This window comes from Hetaerina americana, unplaced genomic scaffold (assembly GCF_022747635.1).
Source record: "Hetaerina americana unplaced genomic scaffold, ioHetAmer1.1.p SCAF_5, whole genome shotgun sequence".
NCBI lineage: Eukaryota > Metazoa > Arthropoda > Insecta > Odonata > Calopterygidae > Hetaerina > Hetaerina americana.
In genome coordinates, this window is record NW_027287095.1 from 87,620,513 (window position 1) to 87,641,644 (window position 21,132).

A 21,132-nucleotide genomic window follows, 5' to 3' on the forward strand; every position below is an offset into this window, starting at 1 on the left:
AGCAAATAGAAATTTATCAATGGTGATGTTGGTTTGGGCATTTATCTTTCCCAAGCCACCTACCACTAGTCTATTCAGAATCTCATATTTTTATTTATTTTTAGGCCATGTGATATGCTGTCATATTTTGTGTATTTTTTTCATAATGCTTGCAGTCTCTATTGCAGTTATTGGAGTTTTCTGGACAAAAAAAGCCTCCCCCCCGCACCTTGGGGAGCCAGGTCCATATCTAACAAGCTGTTGCCAAATTATGTAAATTATAATGCTCTGGATGGGTCTCTACGACCAGTTGCTCCTAATTAGCATTCTCAGGACTTTCTTATTCTGATCTTAGGCATTTATGTTTGAATGTACTATTGAATTTATGAATTTGGTCTGCCATCCAAAGCTATTTGAGGGGATGCCAACTGGTGATTGTGGCAGTGTGTCCGTTATGTGGCTGGTTTTGGCAACATGGCCTGTATTGACTGACATCTGATATAGTATATTTCCCACTACTTTTAACTTTTCCTTTGTTTTCCCTCTCACAATATATTGGTAATTTTCCTAAATGGTACAAAAAGATTGTTTGTGACACTTCACTCATTTCAATTCAATATTTAAAGATCCCATTCAAAACACTATTATCTGTGGAGATTGAGTGCGAAAAATTCATTTTGATGGTTCATTCAGTGTTATAATTCACTCTGTTGTTTCTAGGGTTGACGACTTAAAATTGTTTCACTGTGCACAGAATTTGATTTTGTCCAGAAAAAATTCAGTTTCTCAAATTTTCTCTGTCCAATTTAAATTCCTTCAGATTAAAAAGTTGATAAATGTATGTATGTAGATTGAATTAAATTTGTGATAACTGGGGGAGAGTTTATTACACATCCTTGCTTCATTTATATGGTAATCAACTGTTACTTCACATACATATATAATAACTGGCTGGTCACACTTCATGAATTAAAGGACCAGATGAGAATTTGTTTGAAGAAATGTCAACAGGCCATATGTTGCCTACTGCCACTGTAAAACAAATTCCAATAAATTCGTTGATCAATTAAATAGTTGGTAGGTGAGGGAATGGCTTAGCCTAAACTAAGTAGCAGGGCATATGCAACTCACACATCCAGGGCAGGGGATTACCGTCTACCGCCATTCAGTTTCCCATAAAATTCCAGTTGCCAGATAATTGCACCGTTTGGAATTTAGAAGGGGCGTTCCGAAGACACTGTCTTATGATTCAAACCCGAGACCCACGAGTCAGTAGCTGAATGCTCTACCCTTGAGACTACTTAGGCACCAACAGTATATCAAGAGTAAATATTTATGGATTTGTTCTACAAGATCCAGGAAGTTGAATAATTTAATCCTCAATGCAAATTTTGTTCCTCTTTCTGGAAAGGCTTATTTCATCATAAAATAATCTTTTCTATGCACAGTCTTATTCCTCCCTAATTAAAATATAAATCTTATTGAAAAATTCCTCCTTGCTGAATATGTATCTCTGCCAATGTCCTGTTGTCCTTTTTCCTGGCCAACTTGAGTTTGTGACTGTATATATTGATTTAATTCATGATTGGCATGGGTGTGAAAATATGCATAAATGTATGTTATAAAATTAGCTAGTAGAGGAAAAATGGCTTGAAGCATGTGTGGTAACATTAATGTCTCCTATGAGACTGTCATATATTTTTTAACGATTCTATACTTCATGTTCCTGGGAAATGTTAATGGTGGTGTTGAAAAATGGAGTCAGAGGCAACACAGTACAGTATTTTATCAGTCTCTGAAGTTTAAAACTTTTAATGGTATAAATTTAGCATAGGTGTAAGGATAGGTGCAATCAGAAGCATATCCTCCTCTGAAATGTCTGTATTTTGGTGTGCTAGTGGCTCCCACTGCAGTATTTATTTTGTCTGCATGAGAAAATATTTGTGATCTCATCAATTATTTTAGTGCTTCACCTGTATCGAGTTGCTTCTAATCCCTTCTGTTTAACATTTTGTACCTTATTTTTCTGTTTTGAATGCTTTCTAATTTATTTTACTCCTTTCCTGTTCCCATGCATGATAATCTGCTGCCTGTGGACTAAGATGTTCCAATTGATTTCACGAACGATGTTTTGGAGTTTCTGTTCGACGAGCATTTCACATTGCAAAGCCTTAGCCATGACGGTAGTGAGCAATATCTTACCTTGGAGACAGTTGGTGTTGAAAATTGGTTTCATATTATATTTATTTGCATTTTTCGTCTACACAATCCTTAAATGTAATGCTTTAATTCAATTGAGGAATGCATGCTCCTCGCACATGAATATGTTACATATATATACATTACAGATTTCTTCCATAATGTTTTATGTCAATGTTTCTTTCACGTCATATATTCAAATAATTTTTGAAGATGAAAGTAAATTTAAATTATCTTGCATCAATCTCATGAGATAAACATTTTCTTCAATGATTTTGTACAAAATGTAGCGAGTTCTCACTTGTTACCATCCTGGCTCCGTATTTCATTCCTGATTGTGTTCCTTTTCCATGGCTGGTGCAGATCTTCCTCTTCCATTTACGAGGGATGTTCAAGAATTTGTGAGAGGGCTTTTCCTTTCTGGTCAAACTGAACTGCAAAGTCTCAACCATGATGCTAGCGAGCAAGAATGTAGGGAAGCAAATTATGTAATTGTTAATAAGTTCAAAGTTAATGTAATGGCAAATGCTGCGTGTGTTGATCTCCTAGTGTGGGCCACTGGTGATGAAACAGGTAGGTGGTTTTTCATTTGGTTGGTTTCATACGTTTCATAATCACTGCTTATCTTATCTGCATAATACTTTTTGAAGGTCAAGGTATTTTAAATTTATTTTAAATCTTTGATGTTACTGATAAATTTTGCATAATTGACACTACAGGGCAAGAACAGAATTTGTTAATCAATAAATAAATCATTCACTTTTACATTTATTTTAATTTTTTTGTAATTTCTCAATATCAAGTTCATTTTCCAATTCATTTTGTGTGTATTTGTGCATTTGGACGTGACCAAAGAGTCAAATATTCATGAACATTCAGTACTATTTGACAAGCAATTTAATACTAATTCTAGTGTGGAAACGTTTCGGTTAAGACATGCTTTTTCTGCAAAGCAATAGATTTTAGAACTCGCTTTCCGTCCTCCTTCCATCCTTACCCTCTTTATTGCAGTTTAGATTTATGTTAAATATAATCATTGAAACTGTTTTGGATTTGTTTCAATTTTACTATCTAATGACAAATTTTAATAGGTATATGTTGTGGATTAAAATTGAAAAGTGCCTGGTATGTATGTAAATGTTATCAATTCCTGAGGGTTGTTCTACATTTTTGAATTCCAGGAGACCCTCTTCATGTTGCATTCCTCACAAAAAAATACCCCTGCTAAATAACACAAAATAAGAGCATTAATAATTTTTATATATGTATCTGAAAATATCCAAATAATTACCATACTTGATGGCATATTAGATGCACCTATTATTTTCAACATCATGATCAAAAAAATCACTTCAAAGTCCAAATGCCATGGGTTAACGCTCCTTACTACTGTTTATTTTACCCCAAATGGTCAGTACCACTTATTTTGCCTCCATTATATTTGTATCATTATATTTACTTATATATAATGTTTATTAATCAATTGAAAAATATTATAGTTGGGATTGTTATTGTTAACCTCATCACTGTTATGTGATGTGAATATTGTGTTGCTCACATCTAAAATGTCAAAAGTGGTTCAGGCCACTTAACTTAACTTAATTGTATTTCATTTCAACTGATTATAAAAAGAGAGCGTGGAACCAGCAAGGAGTAATAAGTTGGGTGGGTGGGGCGTTGTGCGTTTGGGTGGACTGTTGAAACTTTTTTCCTAGTTTGTGTTCCCTAATGAAATGTGGGTGCATCTTACTACCTTGATCAAAAATTTCCCGGAATTTATTCAGAAAATTAAAAATACAAGTTTATTCATCTAAATCTATATTGTCCCCTTCAAAGTAATCCCCATCGACTGCAACACACTTATGCCAGCGCTTGATCCAATCCTCGAAACATTTTTTATATTCGGTTTTCGGTATGTCCATCAGTGCTTCCTGCGATTTTTCCATTACTTCCTCTCGGCTGCTAAAACGCGTTCCCCGTAATGGTTTTTTAACTCGATTGAACAGAAAGAAGTCACAGGGAGCCAAATCAGGTGAATTCGGTGGCTGTTGGATGGTATTTGTTGCATTTTTCGTCAAAAAATTACGAATAATGATAGCACTGTGCGACGGTGCGTTATCATGGTGCAAAATCCACGAGTTTTCTGCCCACATTTCTGGTCTCTTTCGGCGAATTGCTTCACGCAAACGTCTCATAACGCCCAAATAATACTCTTTGTTTACTGTCTGGCCTTCTGGCAAAAATTCATGATGCACTACACCGTTGTAATCCATGAAAACCGTCAGCATTGCCTTCTTTTTTGACTGAAAACGACGTTGTTTTTTTGGTCTCGGCTCATTTGGTGAACGCCATTCACTTGCCTGATGTCTGGATTGCGTGTCGTACTCATAAACCCACGTCTCGTCTCCAGTAATTATCCTTTTGATGAATGTGGGATCGGATTCAGCCTCGCAAATCATGTCTTTTGCGACGTCAACATGGTCTCTTTTTTGCATGAAGTTGAGGTCTTTAGGCACCAACTTTGCTGCTAAACGACGGAAACACAAATCATTAACCACAATGTCTTGGGCGGATCCATAGGCAATGTTCAAGTCCTCCGCTATTTCTCTGATGGTTAATTTGCGGTTATTGACCAACATTTCTTTTACTTTATCAATTTTTTCACCGACTTTCGATGTCGATGGTCTGCCACTGCGTTCATCATCTTCGATTGACTCACGACCACTTCTGAACCGCTCGTGCCACTGGTAAACGACCGTTTTTTTTAGAGAATCGTTGCCGAAACACTTTTCCAACATTTCCAACGTCCGTGCGCCACTAAATCCGTTTTTTACGCAAAATTTAATACAAGTTCGTTGTTGCAAATTTAAATCCATTTCTGAAATTGTAAAAAATCGCCAACACACACAGAGATAGATGTACTCTTGGCTACGTAACTTTTGCAAATGTCAAGTTATGACACTAAGATTTAAAGGGAATATCAACAACAGATGTACCAATTTAACAAAAAAAACAGAACTCAAATCGGAACGATGGGAGCGCCACACGGTGGTTATTCCGGGAACTTTTTGATCAAGGTAGTATATGCCATCAAATATGGTACTTTTTGATATGGTTGGTCGGCTGAAAAGTCCATGCCAGCTGATAATCAAGCATTTTGTCCCAGAAATTATATCTGTTTAGCTTATCTTCTTTTTTTTCAATTATCTTGTTTTATTATTATTTTTCATGAGTTGTATTATTCATCTGTTATGTGCCCCTTTTATGCCGTTGCATCTTACTTTGTGGCCTCAATGAACTTGGCGCTTCCAATCACCATTCTTTGTGATGAATGGAAGTTCCTTAAATGCTCTGCGTTAAACATTTAGTTAAAGGTATTTAGTTGGACATTGAATTTCATATAATTCATTCATTTTGATTCAATGTGCACATTATTAGGCATTAAAACTAATGAAGAAAGGGAAAATTTGATACAGAAGCAGTCTATAAAATGGTTGTGAAGTTGCAGCTTCTCACTTATTAGAGCAAGTGTTTTTCAGTGCATGGTAATTATCATCCATAGTGCTACTATACAGTGCTCTATCATGTGTCTTGATTATCCCTGTAGAGCTTATGCCTTCTATTATATGAACATAGATATTATTATTATTTTATTATGTGCTATCTATGTTATTGATCATGTTTTTCCATAATGTAAAGAATATTATTCTCTCAATGCACAAAAATGTATCGGGTGGTAAGATATCATTCAGTTGAACTTGAAATGGTGCTGAAAGGGAATGTATACTTTAGGTTATCTTCGGGATGCATTTTCGCGAATAAATCCCTTAAAATTATTCGTGATAATTACAATAATGAACCTATAAAATGTATTTTCAGTTATGAATGCCACTTGGTGAGAAATAAGACCCATGGCTGGTATTCGTTGATGTTTAAGTAATTCTCAAAGTAATTGTAAAAGTCTAAAATATGGGTGCATTTTTAAATTTGATGTTCTTTACATTGTATTTAAGTTATACAATTTTGTGAAAATAATCTTATACGAAAGAAACTATTGGAACATGTATTTCTTTGCATCAGTTGGCAGGTGAACTGGATTCGTCTTTTCAGAAATAATTTTTTGTTGTATTTTGCTTTGAAATTCTTGTTGCTGCTTCTGAAAGAATTATGTTTTGTAGCCCAAGGAGTCAATGAAACAAATAGTCTGTTCTCGGAGCTATCCCTTCTCATCGCAACTCACCCTGCCGAACTCCTGAAGATGCAGGGTAAAGCTTATTCAAAGGCTCATTCTTCTGCAGATGGTGACCCTGTTTGTTGTTGTCTATCTTAACTCTCATTGCATGGAGGATTTGTAAAGCCAGACTCTTATCAATAAGTCCATTGTGTGGCAGTTTTATTAACAGTGTGCATTTCAGATTGCACATCCTTGTTACCAAATTCAGAATGGTGCATGGTCTCACTTACAATGTAGCTGGGGGGGATTGGGATGCTGCAGTGGCTAACGAGGGGGCCCGGGTTTGAACCCCGGTGGTGGCAGATATTTTCAGTGGTATCTTGATCCCTACTTGAGGTGCTTTATGGGGAGCACTTTGAGTGAGTATGCCATCCGTCGGATGGGGCGTTAAGCTGTGGATCCCTTGGTGCCTTTCATTAAGAGTAGGCTAATGCAGATGCCGGGTTTCTCTCCACCCTTCATCCTTTCCCATCAATCCTCAATGGCGCAAATGACCTCAGCTGTTGGTCACCTCCTCTAAAAACTCCTACTTACCAGATAGCCTTTCAATTTAGCCATTGTTCCCTGGATTAATAGTTTATTTGGCTGGACTAGTGACGCCCTCCGTGAGATGCAATGACTTTTTCCGAAACCTTCTGTTTGTTTTTTTTATTTCTGCTATAGATGTTAGACAATGGTAAGCTCACCACTGTTTGATTCAGATGACCATTTCATGTGTAAGTCAAAGAAAATCAGTGCATCTGAAGGTTTATATTGGGATGTTGCAGCATAAATACCATTAATATTTTTTCAGTTTGACTGCTATTTTGGGATATTTTCTTTATTTAAAATAAAGCAATGATTTCAGTGATTTAACTTTGAGTGAATTTTCAATTTTAAGTACAAATGTTACATTGGAGTAACTGTGAGGAATTAGTTGAGATCTTTCCAAGGTGCCCCCAAATGAGTGAATTTTTAATTATTTAAATACAGTTTTAAGGTCGATTAAGTTTGATTAACATTATGCTAAATCAAAGTGTACATATTTATCTAACATATGCTTTCTTCAAAGATTGCTTTGTTCAATTGGTCATCATCCATATCTGTGATTCTAATGTAAAATAGGCTTTTTACTGAGTGAAATAATTCTCATTTTGTGCCACAGAATTTGGCACACAATTAGGAATACTGCTTGTGAATCTTCATCTATGTGATCATACTTATTTACATCTGCATGGTTTGTGTTTGAAATTTGATAATGCTTGACTGACAGTTTCGAAAAAGGCATATCATTATTATTTTAAGTATGCAAGTGCTTCAATTTTTTCATTTTATACTAATGAATACTTCATTCCAGATTGGAATTTTGTGCAAATGCCAAAGGAATTTATTGTTTTTATGCATATCAAGACTAACAATAAGTTCATTGAAACCATATCCTGGATGTGATGCTTTAATTGTAAAACTTTACGGTTTTCATATTACTTCAGGATATTTATTTTTACACATGGCATGATTTTTTCCATTTATCACTCTTAATTTGAATTTATTTAAAAATAATTAAAATAATAAAGCAACCTAATTCTGATGATCAATAAACTCTTGCCAATTAAAATGAAGTATGAGTATTATTTTGTTCAGATTTGCCTAATAAGTATAACATATTGCCTAATAGTCATTGGTTATTTGCACAGTGAAAACCTTATTCTTTGCTTTAAATTCTGATTGTAACTGATAATCACATGATATTGACAGTAGTAACTCTCTTTAGTCAGAACTTAATGGCTTTACTTGCCTCTAAATTTCATGTGAAGAGTAAAGTACTCCTGGTCCACAACCTAAACATCTATAGTTGTTGAATGTGTGCATATTGGAGTGAAGGAGATAACTTTGTGTTCAGATTAAAGTATATAATAAAATGCTCATATGTGAGACGTTGACTTTTTTATTCAGTGATATGTATATGTGCTATAACGATATCATTTTATGAGAAGAACTAATTTTAACTTTTCCGCAGATTTATTTGTAACGGACAACACGTTTTAGTTCTACAAAGATGTTTCGATGAACTGAAACGCCTTGTACGTAACCAATTAATCTGTGGAAAAGTGCAAATTTGTTTTTCTTATAATGATGAACTCCCACTACAGCTCGCCTGAATCTGTTGTTATATATATATATACATACGAGGGTCATCCGGAAAGTAGTACCCGTTCGTGAATTAAAGACACAAAAGTAAATATTAACAAACATAAAAAATTTTATTTGAAAGAGGATACTTTAAACTACTTCTCAACATAATCTCCAAGCAAATTAAGGCATTTGTCATAACGTGTGACAAGTTTCTGTATTCCTGCTGCATAGTCCTTCGCCGCCAGCTCATTGAGATACGCGAGGGACCCATCTTGCACAAATTTTTGCATAATGCAGATGGTGTTTAACAATTTCATGAACAATTGTTCGAGAAACATTGGGAAAATGCTCACAGATGTCATCAATTGTGACGCGCCGATCGTTCCTCACGAATTCGTCAACTGAGCTCACCAGTTGGTCTGTAATGACAGACGGTCTCCCCGAACGCTCATCGTCGTGTGTGTTCCCCCTCCCCATGTTGAAGTTGCGACACCACCGCCGAACAGACGACTCGTCCATTACATTGTCTCCATACACCTCCTTTAATTGGCGATGAATATCACATGGGCGAACGTTTCTTGCATTGAGGAATTTAATCACTGCCCTCACTTCACAACTGGCGGCGTTCTCAATTTTTTTAAACATTGTAAACAATCACAGAAACAACACAGGCAATGCTAGCGTCATGCAACTTGGCTCAGAGAAGGCAGACAAGCCACTGAAGCTATCTGACCTCGTCCAGCGGCTACTCGCGTCGTCAGCACTTCATGCGGCACGAACGGGTACTACTTTCCGGATGACCCTCGTATATACAATATCATTTCATTAAAATAGACCTTCGTAATTGTGACTGGTCTCCAGTGTTACACTTGAAAACCTTGAATCTTGAAAGTTCAGAAAAACCTTGTTGAGTAAAATGTCAACAAACTAAGGAGTATCAATATTTTTTTACTTTCAATATTGTTGATCTAATGCGGGAAGGTTTTATAGCTTCTTTTTCTTTTTAGGTCTTCATATTGCAACATTGTACTTGTATTAAAATTCCCACTTGCAAAATTAGGCAGTGTGTATGTGTTTAAGATTAAAGGTTATTTGAAAAAGTTAAATGTTCTGGGTCGCATTTTAATTCCTCTCAAAAATTTTATTACATCTCCATGAATTTGTAAGTTAATTTCTCTGTTGAAAACTGAACATACTAACCATACATTAAAAGTTAATTGCCTTGTGAACAGAAGCAGTCCATGCCAGTCCCTAATATCAGGCTTGAAAGCAATAGATGTAAGCTGAAAAAAACCTTTTCTATTATGACCTCTGTAGATGTGCAATCTATCCAATACTCTTAATTTCAAGTGGTTTTAACCTCCTTTCATTCAGTACTAGTCACTTGAATAAGACTGCAAAAAATCCAATACAGTAAATAATGTCTGGAAATTATTTGATGGAAATGTTTGTATTATAATAATCCATTTAGTTTTACTGTTATTTATGACTCATTCTTGGTTATTTACAGACTGGTACTGTGATATGAGGCTTTTATTTCACCAATTTTGCTCAGGTTTCATTATTGTAGAATGCAGTATTTTCGATGTCCTGCAGTGTTGCTTTCATTCTGATGGTTTTAAAATGCATTAAAGTAATTAAGTTCAAGTGCTACTTACAAGGGTAATCCCAGAAGTACCCAACAAAGAAAACACAAAAATGTTAGAAAGAAATGTTTTATTTTTCAAGATAATCTTCTTTCAGCTCTATATACTTTTTCCAGCAATGTTCAATAAGTTCGATTCCCTTATTACAAGATGAACTGTCTTGCTCTGCAAAATAGCCATTAACTGCAGACATCACTTCTTCGTGGTTGGAAAATCTTTGACCACTGAGAAATTTTTTCAAGTTTGAGAACAGAAAATAATCCAAGGGGGCTAAATCTGGCAAATACGGTGCATGAGGTAGCAATTCAAACTTTAATTCATGAATTTTGGCCATTGCAATAACGGATTTGTGAGCTGGTGCATTGTCTTGATGAAGCAACACTTTCTTCTTAGCCAAGTGCAGCCGCTTTTGCTTGATTTATTCGCTCAAATGCTGCCATAACTTCACATAATACTTACCGTTGATAATTTTTCCTTTTTCAAGATAGTCAATGAAAATTATCTGACGGGCATCCCAAAAACCCGACGCCATGACCTTGCCTGCAGATGAAACGGTCTTCGCCTTCTTTGGAGCTGGTTCTCCCTTTGAAATCCATTGTTTTGATTGTTCTTTTGTCTTGGGGTTGAAGTAATGGACCCATGTTTCATCCATGGTTATGAAACAGTGCAAAAATTCTGCTTTTTTGCTGTGAAACTTTGCTAAACACTCATCTGAAACATCTTCACAACACTGGTTTTGCTCAGGTGTGAGCAAACACGGCACCCATCTTGCACCCAGCATTCTCTTGTCCAAATTTTCAGTTAATATTCAATATACCACTCTTTTGAAATGCTTAATATGTGTGCTAGCTCATGAGCTTTCAGGCGATGATCATCCTGTATCACTGTGGATTTTCATCACCATTTCTAGAGTAATCACCTCATTTGGTCGACCAATGTGATGCTCATCTTTACAGCTTGTACGGCCTCATTTAAACTCTGCTACCAAATATTTTACTGTATTAAACAGAGGAGCAGACTCACCCAGAGTAGAATCCAGTTCAGCTTTAATATTGGTTGGGCTGAGGCCTTTCAATTGGAAGTATTGTATCGCATAACGATGACCAGTTTTCTCCATTTTCACAATTTCACTGAAAATGTGCACGATTGATGGCTGCGAAACAAATACTAAACAATGCAGTGTCTTTAGACTTGAAGCAGATGCTTTATACGTTCCATACTTTCCGATTCAGTGATATTTTTCAAACAACTACCGCCATCTCTAGGTCAGGCCGAGTGCTTCTGGGACCACCTTCATAAGGCATCTTAAATCTTCACCCCTCTTAATAATCATAATTCAGGTTATACTTCTATTCCATAACCTTGCTAAAGTCTAGTGAATTAATTGATAATGGTCTCACTTGTGAAGCTGCATGGTTGCATAATATTACTATGATTTATTGAAGTGTAATGAAATAATTGACTTTGTAATTCCACACACTTGTGTGTGGAAGTGTGTGGAATTACAAAGTCAATTATTTCATTACATTTCAATATGTTATGCAAATTCCACAAAGTTACGCCTGAGACAACAAATTTTACTATGATTTGTTTGACTTTCATGATTTAATGTCCAAGTGTTTGAAATATACCAAAATCCATACAAGTTAGTGAGATATTTTTATCAAGTTTAAAATGGGATATATTTTATGCAAGCAAAGCAGTCATTAACTCAAGGGAAATATTATATATAGATTCCAGACATAAGAGTTTATCAATTCTCCGTTTCATCCAAGCATTCCATTGGACAGCTTTAGCAAAAATTAGTGTGGTAGAAATAAAATGTCTTCATTGAGAAAAAATTATAGGTTCTTATGATTTCAATGTAAAAATTTAACTGAAATGATTAGTATAAGCCTTCTGCAAGCTAATTTCAAAGGAATTCAACTTTGTCTAGTCCTCCTCCAAATGCACTAGGAATTGAGGAATTATGTTACTAAGCCTGCCTTTTGTGAGGAAAATCGAATGTAGATAGAATCAATAAAATTTCTAAAAATGATGAAAACCAATTTTTTGCAAAACTATTCTATGCCCTTCAAAAATGATTTCTTTATTCGGAATAAAAAAAGTATTACTTTATCTGGTGGGAGATGCCTGATTTAATAACTTCAGAAGTACCTGGAGAGTTTTCCTTGATTTAATAGTACTAATATAGGGAAAGAGGACTATTTGAAAAAAATTGCAAATTATTTATTACTCATTATATTTTTCTATAAATTATGAATAGCAGAGAAAAGACATGGTCTTATGATTTAATGAGAGGTTCTTCTGTTCATGTGTAATAATTGGAAAATTTGACGCTGTAGTTAGGATTTTACATACAGAATATTTGTTCTTTATTTATTTCTTAGGAATATTTATTTTTGCAGTTATATGTAGAAATTAATGCAGTGTAAATATCCTGATTCATTTTATCCCTGATAGTGTCACATGTAGGTGAATGTTTGTCTATGAATTGCAATTTAAAAAGTTATCTTCAAAAATAACTTTTTAGAACTATGTTGATCCCAGAATTAAATAAAGGCACATCTATAATCTGTAATAAGTTTCCAATTAATTTTCTTTCCTTATTACTCTTTGTTGACTTTAAAAGTAGGACTGTATGCAGGATTGATTAATAATTACATGATGTTATTGATTATGATTTTAGATAAACCAAGAGTAGGAAAACTTCTGATCATGAAGTAACTATGAATAAGGCTTTTACTGTGCTATGCCATTTCATTCAATTGCCGAGTTAATTTGCTTGGAAATTGACTGTTAATTTAAATCAAGCTTCGTATTATAAGTGCATATTTAACTGGTCTCATAAAATCATTGTGAGTTTCACTCAACCTTTTTCAGTTAAATAGCATTCAGTGTGTATTGCTGTGCTTGTGAATTGCATTATGAATGGTTGTCTTTGTTTTTAGGTGCTGACAGCCTTTGCGGTCGTCTGTCTGGAAAAATTAACACCAATGACAGTCATAAACTTGTTCTTGGGCACATGCCATTGCTGATGGTGTGTCTTGAGGTATGCTTACTGATATGCTGTAACATCTTCCTTTAGTCTGATTTCTGAACAAGATACACAATTTGTGCCATCCCTGATATGGTTGCTTATTGGTCCCATATCACCTAATCTGAAACCATTTCCTAGGGAGATCATTTGTTATGCCACACATCGTTAGTTAAGGAATGTTGCAATCCTTCTCCATCAATGATGCAGAGTTTAAATGTGAGACTTGAGGCTTCTGTAATTTCTTTGCACTTGGCATGTGCGTATATGTGTACATATATTTTTTTTGTTAATACAATGTTTATTTGTTAATGCTGGTGGCTTGTGCATTTCAGTTTAATTGAAATATTTGTTAGAAATTTCAGCCATCTATAATGCATGCCTATGGAGGCATTGCTTTTCACTCTGCTAGAAAAGAATTTTTTTTTTGGCCTCATGTAAAGTGTCTGTGTCATAGCCAGTGTAAATAATATTACCTACTTCAGAGCCATTAAATTCCTTTAGATCAGAGAGACTCATTGAAATGCTTCTTATCTCATATTTGAACTTCTTTGAAGTATATGTGTTTAAGGTACTTGTTGGCTTTCATATAAAACTCCTATTCAAGGATATCATCAGTGCTCTCTGTAACCAGTCAACGATCTTTCAAATATTCCATTTAACAGAAAAATGCTAATGAGGTTTCAATCAAACATTTATGGAGAAACATTAAGTACTACTCGTAAGTTTTATTAACAGTGGCTATGTAGGCTGTTGACTGTAATAGTTTGGTTTTAGCTGATCAAGCACCTTTTAAAAACTCTTTGCAATGTATCGTTTTGCAAAATTGTTTCATTTGAAAGTTGAAAGAATAAACGTTGTCCTTCTTTTTCACAGGGCTTGGGCAAACTTGCTCAAAAGTTTCCTAATATAGCTAGTACGTGCATATACTGTCTGAGGGATTTTTTGGTCACACCCTCGCCCATCCTCTCGAAGCTCCACTGGCAACATGGAGAACTGGGTCTCAGGAATCTGCAGCAGCTCTCTGGTTGGTTCTTACTAGTGTTTTGGTTCAGTACAGGTCTTAGGTTCCTGGTCATTAAGACTACAACCAGAATTGAAATGGAAACAAAAACAATAGTTTCAGAACTAATAATAATGGCTACTAAGTTAGGTTGTTTTCACTCTTAAACTTGGGGAAAGATGCAATTCATTGATGGGAAACGTTTACAGAACTACAGTTTAAAGATTTTAAATAACCTGGGTTTCAAATAAATTAGCATTGTCATCAGGTGAGGGAAAGAAAACAGCAAATCTCTCTCTCTCTCTTATGTTCAACGAGGAAGGAAGAATTTTAAAAATGTAGAAACAAGTGTGAACTTGATAAAAATTTTGTCAAGCACCTTTTAAACCATGACCACACCAGTGATTTTAATGTGAGCATTTTACTCTCGACCAGCAACTGATGCGAGCTTAACCCTTTAGAGGAACTATGACCGTGAATTGACTGTTGTTGGTCAGTGGTAGTATCCCTCCTTTTCTCATCTTCTATGCTGCAATTGCAGAGTAGAGCCCCTTCTTTCTATCCGTTTTTTTCTCCCCCGTTTCCCCCCCCCTTTTGGCTCTCCTCATTGTTGGTATGAAAAAGAGTTGCCATTTCCTCTCCTGATGATGAATCCAATGCAGTAAAACCCGGGTCTTGTGTCTTTTTAACTGTTTCTGTTAACAGAAAATTGTAATTGAATCCTTGGAGAATGTGATATCCACTCCAGGGTATTAAAGATCCATCGGGTAGTTTTATACCATGTTGCATTGATCTTATGCAGACAGTAATTTCTTGATTAAATGGAATCCCCCCAAAATGTTTATCATGGAAATATGTAATAATTTGGTGCCAAAGAAGGCGGTCTCTGAAAAATGATTCGCAGAACCCATTGAACAATCACAGTTTCATGGATGTTTCACATGAATGTTTCACAGTATTCTTGTGTGTGATGAAGATATAATGTATGAAATTATTATAAATTGTATGTGCTTTAAACATTAAAACATAAGACTGAGTGTAAATAAGTTGGAATTGGGAAGGAAGCTGCTGAAAAATGATACAGGAAAACCTGCTGTATTAACTGACATAGTTTCATCTTCTACTAGTTCCCCTCATTTACAGGAATCAAGAGCTAAAATGCAGGTTGAAAAGTTCTTATATGATAGGTAGAAGTTAAGTAGGGCTCATCTTTGGTGGCCTTTGTAGTGGGTTTTCCTGGGGCCCTAAAATCTACGCCCGAGACAGTTTTGGCCACAATCTGCTCCGGAAATAAAAGATTCTTCAACATTTTGGTAATGTTGTTGAATGAGCGATTTTTGGCTTTCCAAATTTTCAATTTTTATCTTATAGGTTTGGCATAGTTTTTTCAACTTAATTTAGGAATTAGTTCAAGTTGATTATTTTAGACAATTTTATTATATATTTTGTAAACTAGGTGTATATATTTTCAAACAAAATCTTGTGTTAGTGTAATTAGGTAACAGTTCTTTTAATAGTTTATATTTTTAGTGTACATTTAGTCTTCATCTACATATTTACTTTACTTTGTATGATGACAGTGTTATGAAAATGTGGGAAACATTTTATAAAATATATATTTAGACAAAAAAGTTGTTCAGTATGTGTGTTTCCATAAATTTTGAACAATCATTCTTCAATTTTAAAAATAAAAAAATCACAAAGAATGGATAAAACCTCTGTACTGGCGTAAAACTTGTCATAGACAGTGAATGCAACCTCTTTTAAGACAATTTTGAAAGTGTTCACATTTTGGCATTTATTGCTGCCAGTAGTGTGATGGGTATCTGTCCATTCACTGGAATCATCTTAATGAGAGTAGGGAACGGAAGCTTAGGACTTAACTTGCATTTGACCAAACAGAAAGTCAAACTGACTCTTTTCACATGTTCTCGTGCATATTTTCTGTTGCTTCATAAACAAACGTGTCCTTATTTTCAATTAGATTCAAATCATGCAAATAAATCACCTCTTTAGCTGTGATTCAGGATTTTTAGGAACTCAGTGGAACTTTGTATGTTTTCATCACATATTTTTCCATTGGCTCTGTGATATACAATCTTTTTGGAAGCCATTTTACCTTTCCTGAGAGTTTTCTCTGTGGTAAACGTAGTTGGAATTCTATATTAAGTTATTTTCTGTTGAATTTGATGTATTTTAAAAGCAAGCCCGTACTAGAATCTAACTTGATCAATTAAAAAAAGGAGAAATTTTCCTTGCTCAAAGGATTAAATCTTTGAGATCTTGTGATGGATGATCCCATCTGAAGCACTGTGCATGCATGTGGTCAAAGTTATGCCAGGGTGCATTTTAATATTTGAATGCGCAATTCCTTATGCGAACTGGGTGCTTTATGAAAACTACAAATTCAGTTACAAAGCTACATGTTCTTGTGATCAGCATGCATATGTATTCTGCTGATGGTAACAAATGTTGCAGCACTTGCTACCTATCTACATTACATAGTGTACAGATTTTAAAGTTTTATATCACACTCAAGGTCTGAGGACTTGTTGATTAGATTTCAGTATTGAGAAATGACCTCCCTCGTAATCCTCTGGTCTATTAATGTTAAAATATCTCTGGTTTCAGCTCAGACTAATGAGCAGATCTACAATAGCGAAGGGCGAACGCTCAGCTCTAGTCGAGCTGCCTTTGAGAAGCTCAGGGATGCAGCCATTGGAAACCTTTGCATTGCATTGGAAGCGGCTCATGCCGTGGACCCTGACTGCATCAAAGCCCTCGTGGCAGCCCTATCCAACAGATTATTCACTGCAGAGAAGTCTGAAAAGAGGTAATTCATCAGTTTTTCTTAAAACTTAAAGCTCGATACAACTGATTTAAGTTTTTTTTGTTTGAATATCAGTGTGTCAGGCATACTTAGAAGTGAGAGAACATGAATTAAAATAAATTAAGGACTTAAACTCCAATTGGTGGTTGAAATCTTTTTATTTATTGTTCTTTAAAATAATCAAAATAATATGTTAGCCTCACTATTACTGATTTACCTTACTTGTTGTTCAAAGTGTAATAAACTCTGCCTCGGATGATTGCTCATTGAACAGGGTGTTTCACAAAAATCTGGGCAAATGAAATAATTTTTCCGGAAAAATATTACAAAATGTTTACAAAACTTTTTGCACCAAATTTTTTTCTAGTCATAAACAACAATTTTACTCAATGTATCTCTCACTTGTTTGAATGATGGCCTCCATTCTTGGTCTGAAGCATGAGCAGGCCTGTCTTAATGTGCCATGGTCCATGTCAGCAAATGTCTTTTCAATGATGGCTCTCAATGACGAAACGTTTGGATGTTTGGACTTGTTTGTGACCCTATCAACCATGCTCCACTATTAGTAGTCCAATGGATTTAAATTCGGGATGTTGGGAGGCCAGAGTTTTTTGAATCAGAACGTGTTGTTGACGTCCAATAACCATTTTTGCTCCAAATGACTTGTATGGGCTGGGGCACCATCCTGCTGGAAAACCTACGGTCTTCAGATAACACAGTTTCCATCCACAGCATCACTACATTTGTCTGAACACTCAAATCAACTTTGTTGATATTTTCTCTTCGGTAAAGAAATGTGGTGACATCGCCATATGAACATTCCCTGGAAATGATGCTCTGGGAACAATGGGGACATCTTCAGGGTCGTGGGTGAGCCAGCAGTTGTTCCTATGGTTGGATTTGGCATTCACAGTAAAAATATTTTTTTCGGAAAAAAATTTGATTCATCCAGCGGCATTGTTTTTAAGGAACACAAAAGCAGATTGCAGCATTGAACTCGGTATGCCCTGATGGCTTCAGAAAGCATCTGTCTTATTTTAATGTTGTGAGACTTGTACCCTCCTCTATGATTCGACTCGGACTTTTCTCTCACACTGACAACTATTTTCAAATTGAGTGCCCTGGATCCTCAAAAATAAGCTCCTGAGTCTGTTGGATGACATCGGGCATCCTGACAAAGTGCTCCTTCGAGTGAGTTTTCCTCGCCGATGTTGCAATATTATTGTTGGGTTTTTCTGATTCATTATATGAGGCAAACTCATAAAGTAAGGGCCGTTTGGCCGCAGGAAAAAATATACTCATATGAAACACATTTTATTGGCACTTATAGTTAGCTACAAACCTACTTCACTTGTCTACACAATCGCCGTTCACTTCTAAGCATTTTTCGTACCGCTACACCAGCTTCTTTAACCCCTCTGCATAGAAGCTCACCGCCTGGGAGTTGAACCAATTGACAATGCCATTCTTGAGTTCGTCTTCAGTTTCAAAACGTTGTCCATTGAGTCACTGTTTCAAGTCCAAGAAGAGGAAGTAGTCGCTAGGTGCAAGGTCAGGACTGTACGGCGGGTAGTCAAAACCTCTCGTCAACTGGACCGTCTTTGCTCTTTGTGGTGGTCAGGTGAGAATTACCCACCTAGCACACAATTTGTGGTAACCGAGGTTTTCTGTGACAATATTGTAGACAGTAGTGCGTCCAAGGTGAGGAAATTTTTCAGCCAGGCCATTAATTTTCAATCGACGATCACATCGCAGTTTAGGTTCCACTTGGGAAACAATTTCATCGGTCAGAATACTGGGCCTGCCACTTCGCTCTTCGTCATGGACAGTTGTTCGTCTATTTTTAAAATCATGGCACCATTGTCTAACCTTTCCTTCACTCATAACTGTAGGGCCATAAACTAGGCATAACTCCCGATGAATTTCAGCCGCCGGTAATCCTTTTGCATACAAGAATCGTATGACTGAACAACGCACTTCACAGCTGGCGGGATGAACGATTGTCGCGGACATTGTTGTTTGCATGCACGGACAAGCAAACGACTTCTGAAACAAAACAAAGGCTGCTATAGATTCTCAATGAATCAGTTGATGGCACTGCTGGAGTAAAACTGTGTTCTGAAGTGCCAATATTTAAATATAAGGAAACAGCCCTTACTTATGCCTCGTACTTTGTGACTACATCATATACGGTCGATCTCAGGTACTCAAAGAAGCAAATAATTTCTGTCGCCAATCGACCGGCGCGTACACACTCTCAATAATCGTGGCTCTTCAGTTGTACTCTGCACTTGTTCTCAGCATTGTAACCATTGTGAGGTCATGACTCTTCAGTTTATACGTCAAGCTTATTTGACCGCCGATGACATCCTGGACATGTGGTATAAAATGGCAGGAATTTCAAATTGAATTTATCCTAGCCGCACCCTGTATTGTTATTTTCATTATATTGTAATAAATTTAATATCATGTGTTCTCATGATATTAAAATTCTACTGTAGTAATATAATGTCTGGTTGTATAAACTATTTCACCTGCATTGCTAAAAGTTTATCCATTCTGGTTGACTGAAATCCATAGTTGAGCTTGTGAATATGTTTTTGAATTTGTCTTAAATTCACGCATTTACATACATGCATATAAATATATTATAGAATGGTGTCTTGTGACTTTTGATTCTTTTAATTTCATGATAAATAATATTGAAACAATTTTTCTAATGTCCCTTAAAGGGAGTCGTCATTAATATCAACAAACATCATAACAATGCTCGGCCACGTCAGTGTGGCCCTGCGGGACATCCCTCGTACGACTGACACTGTCCTCCAGTTCTTCCTCCAGCGTTTCTGTCGGTCTCCACTTCACCTCAACATCCTCATTGTTGATCAGTTGGGTTGTATGATCATTTCAAAGTGTGAGGTAAGATATTTTATCTGGTAGTCTTTATTTGCTACAAAAATGTAATTTTTAAGTCTGGGATGAATATTTATGCATTGAATTCTTCAGTGTGTTGTTAACAGTCAGCTACCGATAACCCTTAAGTGCTATATATGTGCTAGAACTAAATTTATTTAAGTAGTGGTCATTTTGGTTGATATTTTTTGAAAAGAGTAGATCCTCTGCATGTGGCAGCTTTGCTTTGATCTCGTTTCTGTTTTTTACAGCAATGCTGGCTGTTTAAGTTCATTCTTCTTTCCTTAATTTTGACGTACATCCTATTTTCAAATTAACGCATTGACCCTCGCTAGAATCTTTTTAAAAGGTCATTTTTAGTGCTTGATAATGCAAAATTGCACCTTAGTGTGATGGATACTTCAGGAATGCATCAAAATTTTGCCTTCTTATCTTTTTCGCAGCCACATGTGTACGAAGAGATAATGAAGTTGTTCACGCGTGTAACGGTCGAGGCAAGCAGTGCTTCGTACTCCTCATCTGGGGGGGAAACGACCTACCGACGAGTTTCAAGTCAAGTCATTAATGCATTGGCCAACATTGCTGCCAACTTGCAAGGCGAAGCAGAAATGATAGAACTGCTGCTTCGGTTGCTTGAACTGTTTGTTCAATTGGGCCTTGAGGGAAAGAGAGCTTCGGAGAAGGCTCCAGGGATGCTCAAAGTAAGTGGAGACCAACAAATGGAGAGAAAGCATGCATCAAGTGTACATGATTTGTATTAAATGTATCAGGAAAAGTTTTGGAAAATAGATTTGTTTCAGCCATTACGACATGCCTCAAAATTTTACAGCGTACTTCCCTTGATCATAGACACTTTTGCCAGTGGTTTTTCCATGATTCAAAGGTTTCCAAGTAGGTGGACTCTGGAAGGTCTTTAAGGGTATGCGTGCAAGCTTCTTTGATGGCACTTTGGGGTCTCGTGGTGGTCTTCTTTTAGGGAGGATTTCACTTCTAGGAATAGGAAATAATCTGCTGGTGCCAAGTTGGGACAGTAAAGAGGTTGGGGAATCATTGCAATGCCATTGCAGAAGGTTGTCGAAAGCAGACTTGACGCGGCTTTTGGTTGTCCGTCAAAACCTTAAGGAGGACAAGTTTAGTGCAGAAGTTTTGCATTGCCAAATTTTTAGTGATAATGGTGTG

At 36.1% G+C, this 21,132-nt stretch overlaps 1 protein-coding gene across 1 annotated transcript in view; it reads left to right on the plus strand.

Moving 5' to 3' along the window:
* The window catches only part of Pi4KIIIalpha (phosphatidylinositol 4-kinase III alpha), a 76,806-nt gene that overhangs the window by 19,960 nt on the left and 35,714 nt on the right, over positions 1-21,132 (plus strand). Inside the window, exons 8-13 of the mRNA XM_071593040.1 lie at positions 2,542-2,751; positions 13,122-13,222; positions 14,084-14,234; positions 16,842-17,043; positions 19,773-19,959; positions 20,397-20,654. Coding sequence (XP_071449141.1) covers positions 2,542-2,751; positions 13,122-13,222; positions 14,084-14,234; positions 16,842-17,043; positions 19,773-19,959; positions 20,397-20,654 — 1,109 coding nt within the window. The remainder of the gene's footprint in view (positions 1-2,541; positions 2,752-13,121; positions 13,223-14,083; positions 14,235-16,841; positions 17,044-19,772; positions 19,960-20,396; positions 20,655-21,132) is intronic.